The sequence below is a fragment of the Hippoglossus stenolepis genome, chromosome 14 (assembly GCF_022539355.2).
Source record: "Hippoglossus stenolepis isolate QCI-W04-F060 chromosome 14, HSTE1.2, whole genome shotgun sequence".
NCBI lineage: Eukaryota > Metazoa > Chordata > Actinopteri > Pleuronectiformes > Pleuronectidae > Hippoglossus > Hippoglossus stenolepis.
Window position 1 is genome coordinate 6,026,045 of NC_061496.1, and position 13,513 is coordinate 6,039,557.

The 13,513-nt window shown below is 43.6% G+C and overlaps 1 protein-coding gene across 2 annotated transcripts in view; it reads left to right on the top strand.

Annotated features, from left to right (window-relative positions):
* ddah1 (dimethylarginine dimethylaminohydrolase 1) overlaps positions 1-13,513 on the top strand; it is a 72,312-nt gene that overhangs the window by 57,926 nt on the left and 873 nt on the right. For both annotated transcript variants that reach the window (XM_047343086.1, XM_047343085.1), the window contains exons 4-5: positions 3,806-3,925; positions 10,084-10,227. In XM_047343086.1, coding sequence (XP_047199042.1) covers positions 3,806-3,925; positions 10,084-10,227 — 264 coding nt within the window. The remainder of the gene's footprint in view (positions 1-3,805; positions 3,926-10,083; positions 10,228-13,513) is intronic.

Below are 13,513 nucleotides of genomic sequence, written 5' to 3' on the forward strand. Positions count from 1 at the left end.
ATTTGCAATTTTAGATTAAAAAACCCTCATATCTTCTTTATTCTTTCCCAGTTTTGAGAAATTCGGTGGAACTCTAACTTATCTGTGGTGGGAATAATCTATTCTCTTCTTATTGTCAATGACAAGAAGAAAACCAACAATGAGGTAATCAGACCATCAAGTCTTGTCTGTGTAACCGCAGCCTGATTATTTCTCTGCATTGTTGTTGAAAATCTATGACAAACACAAAAATGAGACACACTGTTGATGCACGTACACACACACACACACACACACACACACACACACACACACACACACACCGTCCTCCCTCTGTAAATACACACTGATACACCAGATCTGTAGTAAAAGTCAGTGCACGATTTAATCCTTTTCAGTAACGTTGGCTACAAACTACAATGGAGGCTCCTTCCTCTCTCCCTGTGTTCACTGCTCTGCTCAGCAGTCTGCGTCAAGGTCACACTGTTGTTGTGGATTCAAATGGAACACGTGAATTGTTGCTAGAAGATTTTGAACCCCGCTTAAAACGAGTGTATATTGTTTGCTCAGCTTTTAAGCAGGGAGCTGTTTTTCTAAAGAGTTCCTGTCTGATTGAAAAAAAACAAGTTGTGTTTTATCCTTTTCCTACTTGTGACATATTTTTTTAAAGATCAATGTCTCCAGTAGGAACAAATCGTCTTGGGGCAGGAAACCACAGACTTGGAGCAAAGAAACACATCATTGTTTTTTTGTCCGATTTGTCGACAGTAAGAAAAATATTGATCAGCAGCCTCGTCCTTCAAGGGAAAAGGCGACAGTGTGAGTGTGTGTGAGTCTGGTCAATATTTATTTTCAGCCCTGGTTAGTGTCACTGATGTTTTGTATTGGAAAGGATTCCACCCTGGTTTTTTTCCTTTTTTTTCCCGACTGCTCTCTGACTAATCTCCCCGAGCCGCGGCCGGACCGTCATCACCACAACCGAGCTCCACCATCTCCATATATGACACAGAAGGAAATCGCTGAGACGGCAGGTTTGTCTCAGGGAGGATTTAGACTTCACTGAGTCACAGCGTGGGTCAGTCTGATTCAAACGTCTCTTTGGTTTTTGAAGTGAGAGACCATGACCAAAGTTCAGAGGTGGGTCATGAGTCCCAAGAGTTCAGCTCATTACAATAACCTGAACGGCCTCATCTCACTGCCTCCCTCTTCCCATCTGTATCTGATTCAAATCCCTCATTACGGATTCCTCTGTGTTTTCTGTTATCTTTCAGAAGACGGGACTTAATGATGCGTCGCTGGCAAATGAAACAAGGAAAAATCACTTGAGCGTCCATTATTGTTTTTTTTTCCGTTTTATATCTGATGGCTTCCCTCTGTCACTGTTGTTTTTTCCTCTCATTATCAAATTTAAGGATCACTTTCTTGCCAGGTTTGTTTAGCGCTGTGCAACTGCGTGCAGATGTTACAGCTCCTTCTCTGTTCGGCCCCTCGCACGGGTCAGAGCGAGTGGAATCGTTTTGTTCGGGGGGGGAAGTAACCTCAAGGTTAAACCACTTCTTTTCTGTTCAGAGTTGTTGACGGCGTATTTGCACCAATAGTTTACATAACTTCGACAGACGTGTGGGTTCTTCAATCGGGGTCCTTTCAGGTCACAACATGGCAGAAATGTCAGCCTGCGAGCGCAGATGAAAAGCGACTCTGTCTCTCCCTTAACTCCCCCCCAGGATTTTTTATCTTGATAAGGAGAGAAAAGAAAAACAACCCACATTTCTAATTTTACACCAAAATTCCTGTCCAGGGATAAGAGATGAAGAAAGTTTAGATTACATAATTCCCAATTGTCCTCCTGTATCTTCTAAACAAATGCCAAGGAATGAGTTCAGGAAAACATCAAGGATGGGGGGGGGAAGTTATTTGCACGACCGGCTGCCAAGTTTCTTTTCTGTTTTTCTGTCACAATAACTATTTCAGCGAACCGCGGAACTTTAATGGAGCTAATGACGGCGCACAAGCGTTGACCTGAGAGCTTGTTTTTTTTTTTTTAAACGTGGCGTGTACGTGAACGGAAAACGACACGAGCGAGTGCAACGATGGAAAATGTACACAACACTTCGACGGAGTTTTTATGAACCTTAGAGGAATAAGAAAGAAAGAAATCCCATTGAAAACATACTTTGTGATTAACAAAACACATGGATGTCAGATGAAGTTATTTTCTTAAGTGCAAACCAGAACCGGTTATATAAATGTATTCACGTAGATTCAGGAAGGAAAGGTCTTGGAAAATAAGCCTCAACTCTTCGGTATCACTTCGAGGTTCGTGAGCGATTCTCTGTGACTCCGCGTGGGTCACAAACTTCATCAGAAATTCAATCCGTCAGTTTGAAAGCGGGAAATTCTTTCAGTCTAGGGAACTGAAAATCCCAATGAAGGCAGTGGTTAAATACCGTGTATGATCTAATTCTTCCGTCCCTGAACCCACATCCTCTCACCAAGGTTTCTGGTAATGTGTTCTGTTGTTTATGTGTCATTTTTACTAACAAACAAACCGATGAAGAAACACACACAGGGAGGAGAACAGAGTCTCCTTGGAGATTTGTAACCGACATCTCAATGCCAAAATCAACATGTGGGGCCTAAAAATACATGAATCACCAAAGGACCCTAAATAGTAGCGTGGGTGTAATCCTATTCAACTGTTGAATGATGCTTTTAGATATGAAACGTTTGAAAAAGCTTTGGTCATCTGATGGGAGATTTCTATTTTTGTGTTTCTGGTTCTTGCTTTTCTCACTGGTTTGAAGTGGGTGTGTGTGTGGGGGGTGGATTGCGTCAGAGTTCGGTTGCGTGTCAGGCAAAAATGTGATGACGGGTTTGTTGTGGTGTTTGCTTACGTTGCCATAACTCTGATCAAACCACTCCCACACACTCACTGGTGAGGCAGAAGTAATTTATGACTTTTAATAAAGAACAAACAAGGAATCTCCTCTTCGTTGACAATCTTTAACTTTGATTGTTGCTTGTTAAGTTGGGATCTCAATATATTTTCTCGAGTTTTAAAACCTTACAAAGATGCTGAGATCAGTAAAAGTCGGTATGACTCTCGTGTCTTATGAAAACTGTAATCAGTGGCAGGTTGTTTATGATTCTGTTAATCCTCAGTTTTTATAAAGCTTCTGATGACAACATGTGGCCTGTGACTTCCTGCAGCCGGGGAAATCCTCTCCAATCCCACTCCTACGAGCCGCTCGGTAATCTCCCCTGTGAGCGCTCGGCTCAGTGACATCATCCTCCAGCTCACTCCTACTGTTTCCGACTCCGAGCTGCCCACTGCTCTATTTAAAAGGCCACTTGAGACCCCACTGCACGACTCTGCTCTTTATTTATTACCCCCGTGTTTGTTTGTTAGCACGTTTACACAAAAGCTACCGAACAGATTTCCACGAAACGCGCAGGGTATGTCAGAGAAGAACCCGTGAAATGTAGGTGTGGATCCAGGATTTTCTTTTTTTCACTTTAGTTCACAGTGTGAGGTCATTTTTCAAGATTTGAATTGATTTCTCAGCAAATAATTCATGGATCTTAACACGTGTAGATGTACTGATATTTATGAGTGTGTGCAATTTGCTACAGGTCCAAGTAAAATCTGGATTTAGTGAATGTCAATGTGGTTTGTGTGGAGACTGCATATGCACACGAATACCATTTGACATTGAATGGAGCTGTCGTGCTTTGTTATCTTGCACAGAGTTATCACCATCTTATCTCCATGAAGCTCATCACTTCTAATTCCTTTCTTCTCCTAATTGACTTTGTGTTTCTGCAGGACTACGCTGTGTCGACGGTGCCAGTGCAGCAGGGGCTGCACCTGAAGAGCTTCTGCAGCATGGGGGGACCCGGCCTCATCGTCATCGGCTCCAGTGAACCGGCACAGAAAGCTCTCAAAGTACGGTGCTTCTGTATATGTGTTTGTGGTGTGTACATAAAAACATCATCCCATTTGCTATGCTTTTCCCCGGCTGTAGTCGTGGAAACCACTCAATCACTCCAGTGGCTTTGTTTTGATAACGATGACGCACATTGACGCAGCGGATTCATATTTTCCCTCTGTGCCGATGACAGCTGTGGCTCGAGGCATGTTTGGGATTTCTTGAAATTTGGAAGAAACTCTCTCTTGGAATCAAGGATGAACTTATTGTCCTCTGGAGGTCAAAGGTCGACGTGACCTCACAAAAACAACTCAAGAATCCATATGCGAATTATGAAAACATTTCCTCCAAATGTCTAGTCGGCTAAAACAAAGTGATGGCATTTTAAATATCTGCAAGGTCAAAGGTCAGCATCAAGGTAACATTATAATCTACAAATACATTTAATACCTTATATCCAATTCCTTCTGAACATATGTTGTACAAGCCTGGATTGTGACACACACGGATCCAAACTCCAACTTGACTGGTTGGCGGAGACGTGCAGCCGCAGCGTCGGCAGTGCTGCTTTTTTTTCCTTTGGTTGACTCTTGGCACAATCCAGTTGGTACGAACACCTCGTTCTTCAAAGTATTCAGCAAGAATAACACCGCAAGACAGGACATTACACATGTTGATCCAGAGCAGACTCCCTCACTTACAGCCCGATGGCTGCTTCCCACTGTAAGCACATCGAAACCACCTGTCACCTTAATCCTTCCTCATTAATTCATATTCCCGGCTAATCTGCGGGGATTGGCCCTGGCGCTCCCGCTCCGGCTCCGATTACAAGGGTATCGTCCTTCCATCGAGCAGCTTGAGCTCATTACCGCGCGGAGGCTTCTGAATCGATCAAGGCGTCGATGCAACGATGGAAACCCAATGGATGCTTCGGGACACGAGGAAGAAGAGACAGTTTAAACCCCAACACGGAGACAGAGCTCGTCCCCTGTGATGGAATCTTCCCGAGAACTCCCCAAACATCAGGATGTGAAACTGTATGTTAAATTATTATGATAAGGACACACAGCACATCTAATTACTTGAGTATATAGACTCAGACACACATGCACAAACACCCAGATCCTCCCTGACAGGGCTTCTCTCTCGCCTCCTAGTGTGACATCTCCCCCTACTGGTCCATCGTTGTTTTAAATACCTCGTGTATCTCAGGGGCATTTTTAAAAACCCAGATAATCAGACAGCGCGTGCCAATGAAGCACTCGAGAGAGGCACAAAGTAAGACGTGTTGGTTTGTGTTGCTGTACAAGAACTTAAAAAATGTATGGATAAACATGGGCCTATTAATTTTGTATTCCAGCCTCGACTCATTAAGATTCCTGCCTGTTTGACCGCCCCAGTAATAATCAGCCCGTGGCGAGGAGTGGCCGTTGGCGAGACTAAACGACGGACTGCCCGTTTCCTAATTGCGTCTTACGTCACCCCCTCTCCTGCAGCAATTAGCTCCCGTTTTAAAGGACTTTTAACAACCGTGGATTTGTAATTGAGGTAATGTTCTGTGTTTTGGGAGGAGTGAAAACCCATGAATGCTGTTTTAATGCCCGTTTCTGGATGCGGATGTTGCTCTTGTGGCGATGTCTGTTTACCCTTTGGACAAAGACGCGTTATACCAACTTAAAGCTGGAGCCAGACTAATTAAGTTTATCTTTAGGGAAGTACATTTAGCTGTGGGGCGAGAAGGAACTGACCTGCATGGCTTTTAGATAACCGCTGAACGTCCGCTCGTATTTCACTTTCATTAAGGCCGTTGGTTTTATCTGTTAGTTGGTTTTTATCTGTTTATTTATTTGTAAACCAGGTGTAGTCCCCGGTCTATGTTTAGCTCTCCCCAGGACGAGAACACACGCTGACCTAATGGGATGTCGTCACCCATCTGCTGCTGTCGGTGTCAAGCATCTCTCATAAAGTCATCATCCTGAAATATGGCCTCAGTGCCCACTCCCTCTTCCCTCACACACACACACTATTCCCTGGCTACATTACAGAGCAATGACCGGCAGCCTTCGCGTGCCTGTCGCCCCTTCGACTCAGCCCTCTGTGATTCATGAGCTCATTGCTCCGCCGGACACAATTTGATCTTCACCTCGAGGATGTTTTCACACTTTTTAGAGAAAGTGAAGCTGCAACCTGGTGAAGGTCATGTAACTCCTGATCGCTGATAACTTATCTAGGATGTTTTCACATTGGGAAAAGGGCCTCGTGTGGGTTTTGAGCATCAGGTTGAGACACAATGAGTCGTTCAATAAGGTCTTGAGCTGCGATGTTGAAGAGCAGCAGCTGACACCACAACTTAGGTTAAATATTTAAGTCTCTGAAAGTCAACCTTGTTTGTTCCTGAGACGATAATCTAATAAAACTAAGACCTTACTTAAACAGGTCAGTGTCAAAATACACCATACATTTTAAAATGGTTAAAAGTTAAAGTTATCAAGTTAAGATTTTTGGAGCTCTTTCACCACCACACATTTAGCATGCTAACATGTGCTCTTTCACTCTAAACACAAACTATAGCTGAAGCTGATGAGATCATTATTCTCTCAGTAAGTGATTCCCTGTCTCATGTATTTGCTGAATACTTTGCTGAGCGGGAGGAAAAAGGACAAGACTGTCCACACGAATGGAATCAAGTCAAATATCATAGAATACATAGGGTCTAAATCAGAAGTTTTCAGAATTACGTTCTCTGGATTATCCGAGATGCTCTGTGTCCTCCCCTCCCCTTCCTTCCCTCCACGCCAGTTCCCATTGGATACCTCAGGGGGCAACAATCAACAGTCCATATAGGCCAATAACATTTCCAGAGTAGATGTGTGTCAAGGAACCGTGACAAACATTTGCTGTACACCAACAGGAAGCAATTTCCCTCTCGTTTCCCCACCAGATATGGAAGCAGGCTTCAGAAGGATGTGTTTTCGTGCATGCTGCTGTTGTTAAGGAGTAAAAACAAGGAGCATTATAAAACTTTAAAAGGCATCATGGGAAGTATTTCTACAATGAGCATTATAAATATTCATAGCGAGAGCCAGAATCTGGGTTATGCGGATGACGCCACATCCAGTAAATTGTCAGTGTTTTTGTTAAATGGCTGGATTTTATTACTTTCCCGTTAATATTTGGTATAAGTAGCTCTGACTAAGCAGATTGTGTTGCCCAGTTACCACTCTGTGTATTAACTGGACCTCAGCCACTGTCCAGGAGCATGTTGCTGCTAATTTGCTGAAGCTTTACGCTTGGTCATTGGCCAGGAGGTACAGTATATACATACAGGCATGAGTTCTCCTTCAAGTCACTGGCTCTGATTCACTTGGAGGAAAAAAACAGGCAGACTAAACTGAGGTCAGCAAAAGCTACTGGAACATGCAGTGACTGAGATTATCTTAACTTGAGTTTTTATTTCTTGTGACCTGAGATTAAAATAAATGAAAGCATCGTTCATTTTAAATAAATGGACATATAGTAGTTTGGCCCTCATGTTAATCATTTGTTCAGAAAACCAATTGTTCTGTCAAATTATCACCTTTGCCAAAGAGGTAATGGTTTCACCACTGACTGGTTTGATGGTTGGTTGATTGGTTGGTTGGTTAGTTTGATGGTTGTTTGATTGGTTGGTTGGTCGGTTGGATGGTTGTTTGATTGGTTGGTCGGTTGGATGGTTGGTTGGTTGGATGGTTGGATGGTTGGTTGATTGGTTGGATGGTTGGTTGTTTGATTGGTTGGTCGGTCGGTTGGATGGTTGGTTGGATGGTTGGATTTCCACAAAACCTGGTGGAAGAATGGGACATGGTCCAATAAGGGCGTTTTTTTTTTATATTTCACCAATTTCTGAGGGAATCATTGATGGATCTTGATGAACAAAACTCACCTTTTAATTAAATTCAAGGGGACTGGGCCTACGTGCTCCACTAGGTCCCACTCCAGCTCATCTTTTAGTTTTGTTTCATTGATCAGCAATGCACATGAATCACAATGGAAATCTTCCTGAAGGATATCTTTCCCTCACATGCTGACTTGTTTTTTCTTTCAGTTTTTACTAAGAAAACTGGATGTTTCAGAGTCTGGGAGTCGGGCAGGAACAATTGTGATCTTTGGTGGAGTCAGCATTCGCTTTCCCCTCGACCACTAATCCCCCCCCGTGTGAGAGAGACTGTGTTGGCCGTCACGCACATGGACAGTGTTTTTATTTAGGGCTGGCTGCATGCTGCAATCACGTAACACACCCAGAAGTGACCTGGGAATGTGTCTGGTCTGCACACACACACACACACACACACACACACACACACACACACACACACACACACACACACACACACACACACACACACACACACACACACACACACACACACACACACACACACACACACAGATTTATTTCAAATCACTTCTTAAAACCCATTTTTATAGACTTGCTTTCATGTGATGTTGTGTTTTTATCGTTTTCTTTTTCACCTTTTATTCATTTATTTTTATCGTCATATTACTGCTTTTATGTGTTCAAGTTTTCACGTGACGCAGCTCTTTATTTATTCATTAAGTTTGAACACACTCTTATATTTACTTTTCTTGCTTTGCTGTCAAAGCACTTTGTAAACTCTGGTTTTAAAAAGTGCTATATAAACAAACTTTATTATTATTATTATTATTATTCCACCCTGCATCTACACTCAGTTATGACAATTGTAGGTCCTATAAAGTTGATTTGATTGTTGTTGTTATAATTCATGAATCAAAATATAGTTATTGCTTAAGATGTGTGAAAATATTGTTCACTAACAATCGAGCATTAATATTTTCCCTTCTCGGTCTTTGTTTTTCACGTTGTCGTTGTTGCAGAAGTTCCATCGTTGTGTTGCTTTCGCTCTGCACTTCCCAGACATCACTCCTCCATTAAACAATGAGTCCAGTCCTGTCACAGCTTTTTCCTTTGGGTTTTTTTTATTTAATGACGGGATTTACTGCTCACACTAACCACACAATTGTTCTGATATTTATTCCAACCAAGTGCTGCTGCCGCCGCTGCCAGAGACATAAAACGTGTCACTTCCTATGTTGCTGAATAGATTTTAATAGAAAAAGCAAAGTACTTAGAACAGCACATTTGAATCATTTGCTAATAAAAAGCCATTTGCAACGTACAAATACCTCTTTTTATTTCAAGGTACAAGGATAATGTGAGTATATTGAATTTAGGAGAGCAACACTATGCAACCTTATCCCATATTTGTGCCTTTTCCATCCCAGTGAACGCCCTGCTCTTCCCCTTTTCCAGCAAACGTGTTCAATGGGAAGTGAAATGAAAACATCTTCGGCCACAAACCACACATTTTCCTCCCACGTGTGCATCATCACGTTTGCTCACTGCTTCTGTGAGACGACCGTACATGTGCATCAGGCTGACGTCAGTTCGGCTGCAGGGTGATGCTGAAATCCACATTTGCTGCATGTGCAAGAAAAATCTGATCTCATCTAAATAATAAGAATTTGCATTTAGGTTTTTTCATGATTTCTCGATAACTTTTTGTCTGCTAATCATTAGCGACCCGTCCTGCACATGATTAAAGGAAAAAAAGAAAGAGGAGCAGAAGAAAAGACTGAAAAGATTCATATCTGGTGAAAATCTCACTCCTCAAAATATCTTTTCTGAATGTTTGGACTTTTTTTTTTTTTTAAAGTCGCTCTCGTCCTCCCCTCCCCTCCTCGTCTCTGAGGTATCCGTCCGCAGATGTTCAGCTCATAAACATTAAGAGGCACCTGCCTCTCCTCTGGTCATAACATCCTGACCGCCCCCAACTTCCACTTGGCAACACGGGCGTCTTCTCAGCCGCTCTCCCCACCTCCCGTCCCACCTTTCACTCCTTCAGATTACATAAATATCATGACATCTGCTGAGAAAGAATGTCTGTCTGCTCCTGTGTTCTCCATTAAGGCCCCCCAGGCCCCGAGAGCGGTTTGGCCGACAGAGAGATGTGGTGCTGCCTTCGGTTCCGTGGCCTCACTTCTGCCTCTAAGTGTCTGAATAACTGTTTTTTTGTCTGTCTCTGTCAAACCCCTGTGGGACTCTCGCTGGCTGGGTTTCTTTACCTCATTGTCTGTTTTCCATCTCCGTGTGCAGATCATGCAGCAGATGAGTGACCATCGCTACGACAAACTGACGGTGCCTGATGACCTCGCTGCCAACTGCGTCTACATGAACCTGCCTGATCTGGGACACGTGCTGCTGCACTGCACAGCGGAGGAGTATCCAGAGAGCACCAAGGTAACGTCCAGCTCGTGTCACACCCTCAGATGGTGATTTCATCTCAAACACATACACACAGACACACACGGTCACATGGTCATTTACAATCCTGAGGTTTCACCTTCGGGAGGAAGAAGGGCAGTCAGGTCAGTGGGGCTGCGTTTAGTGGCTTGGATTTAAAGAGCACGACTCTTTGTTGCTCTTCATCCTGTCCAGACCTCAGAGAACAACAAGTGGCCGAAGCTCTACGGAAGCTACGTGGTTGTTTTACGCAAACCGCTCCGGGTTAGCCGCGGCCAAGGCTGAGGCTTTTTAAACAAAGGAACCTGCACTTTGATGTGAAGTGACCTTTTGTGGACACGGCTCAGGCTGCAGACCAAGTTTCACACACCCTGGACTGCTCTCTTAAAAACCACCCTCCTAGCATTTAGCCTCAGTGTACCTGGCTGAACTCCGCTCACAACAAACAGCATCACTGCAGGAACACGTCCAACCTTTCCCCTTCTTGGGTTTCTCTCTCCGACGTGCAGGGATGTGCCTTTCACTCAACAGCATCTCCACATGAATGATATGTTATTGTCTCGCTGGGGTTTTGGAAAGGCTGAGCGGTAGCCGTGTTATTCAGACGCTCGGGGATCATTTCACATCACAACAAGTCATAAAGATTCCCCCAGGATCAAACCCAGCACCCTGCAATCTGCAGAGACAGTCCCCAGACCTCAAAATGTACTCTGTGGTTAAAGCCCCAACCTCCGCCTGCTATTTTTAGAAGGAAGAATTCACTAAATTATGCGTCTTTGGACTAACATCCACGGAGGAGGCCCAATTTTTTTTTTTTCGGGGTTAGATTAACTGAAGGAATTCGTCTTGAGCTTGATAAATATATTTGTGTATCTCGTGCTTTCCTGATTGATGGCACCTCTTAAATGCCCATTTGGAGCCATGTGTACGAGCTGCGTGTTTGTTCTGTGACCTAGTTTCCTCTATAATGTTCAAACCCACCAGAAATTGGCCTCGAACCCAGTTTTGGTTCCAAACCTGTGTTTAAGAAATTGTAGCTTTAAGAAAGTGGAAAAGAACTAATAGCACGAGACATAGCATAAGAACCAAAATAGCAGGGATACATTTATAAGAGTTGTCGTGGCTTCTCGTCCGGCGAGTCTCGGTTTCCCAAGGGAACTTGTTGCTTCTTCCTCCGACGAGATGATGTAGATACTTCTCGGCATTTGGCGCAATCACAGAAACAATCTGCGAGACTTTTGTGCAGCTCTCTAACTCTAAACATCGTCTGCCCTAATCTCCGGTCTATTTTTAGGCGTCTCGTGAAGTTACATAAGAGTCCCACATGAACAGAGGCAGGGGGTCATGAGAGAGGGTTGGAGCGGGTGGAGACAGGGGTGTGGGGGGGGACGACAACATCTTTAATGGTTGGCAGCGCCCGTCGCTCTGGAGGGTTTCGGGTTTGGAGATAAAGAAAAAGCGAGCAGACAAAAGGCCCAGTGAAATATAGCAGCCTTTACTGTGTGGGACCATGCCACCCCCACCCCCCCACCCCCACCTCCCCCCTGACTCGACGTATAAATCTCGACCGCAGTAATGAGAACTCTGCTGGAAATGATTAAACAAAGAGACACTTTGGAGGCGGAGGTGCTATAAACGGCGGGGGATTTACTGATGTTGTTGTTTTTCGGGCCGTTATGCGAAGGTACAACTTCCCCTGAGTTGAACCCTCGGAAACGAGTAATCTAAACAGAAGGGGAGTTGGATGCTGATGTCACTGTTTGATACACACTCACATTCATATTCAACATCTTTAGTTGTAATCTCTATTAATCAGATGTTTTTAACATGCAGATAAGTTAAATCTACGACGGCAGAACCATCGAACACACGATTGTCTCGTTTAACATGCAAGGAAAAAGGGAAGTGGTCCGATTACTGAAATGATTTATTGATTAAAACGTGGATCCACCCCTAAAATCAGAGCCGCACCACAATTTGCCAAGTTTGGTAAATCAGTTTGTTTTAGTGCTCACAGATAAACCAACTGGGATTTATACCGACACACACCAAAGCCCCATAGTGTGTGAAGCCACATTTAAATTACAGATTTTTGGAGTTTGAATCCATACACACGATATCATTTCCCGAAATAAACCAGATCCAGCAATTATTTTCTGAGAATTAAAGATTTTGAAAAACTGGATCCACCCCCCTGATCCAGATCCACACCAACATTGAAAGGTGCAACCTTCCACCGGGTTTCATGGTAATCTGTCCAGTATAGTTTCTGGCGTAATCCTGCTTCCAAACAACAAACACATCTGAAAACACAACGTCCTCCTGAGCACGTTGATCTGTTTGTTTCTAACATCATCAGTAGAGCAGAACCAGAAATCTATGACCTGAAGAGCACTTACACACGCAGGTGATGATGCTGCCAATTCAAAATAAAAAAAAAGCAATTATGCATAAAGATTGATTGATGCTGTAAAGTGGTTTAATGGTGCAACACGAGAGGATGATGGTGCGGGGGCCCATTTGTTCAAATCCTTTAAAAGCAGGGCTCTGACCTGAACTCCTGCCCACATTACACAATGTGTCCTGGTTAGAGAAGGATCCAGAGTTCTGAGGCACATGGCTGCGGTGTCTTTTCAAACATGTCATCTGGATCAGCAGAGCCTTCATCGGCCATGTTGCATCATGAGATAAGAATTTGTTTAGTTGATCCCTCTGGCTGAGCCGCAAGGCCCCGCTCAGTATCGCAGCAGGGTCGAAATGAGGGTTTAGAGAGAAAAATATCCTGGTTTGGACGTCTGGTAGGAAAACACTGGTTTCCTCCTGGAAAATGTCCACAGGGTGACACACTACTTTACAAGGGTCTTTTGAGCATGTCGTCATAGTTCTCACTCCCATCTTTTTTTATATGTATATTTAGCTGCGAGACCAGGAAACCTTTGCCGAAGGCTTTTTGCTCCTATTTCACACTGACACTCTGCAGGGCTCTTATATCACAAGTTGACAAATGAAGAAACATAGTTTTGGTTAAGTTCTGCTTCCCAGCTTTTCTACTCAGAGCTGAGCTGCTGATTGGTCGATACCTGTAACACTGGCTCATGCATCTGCTATGTTCCCTGAGGGCAGAGTCAGGAGACAGAACAGGAACAGCTGCTGAACACATCCATTTTTTTTATTTGATTTTCTGATAATATCTGCCTGAGCACTATTGTATTTTAGCTGACATCATTTTATAATAATCAAAAAATGAATTCAGCACATAACTAGCATGACCCTCAGTGAGCAC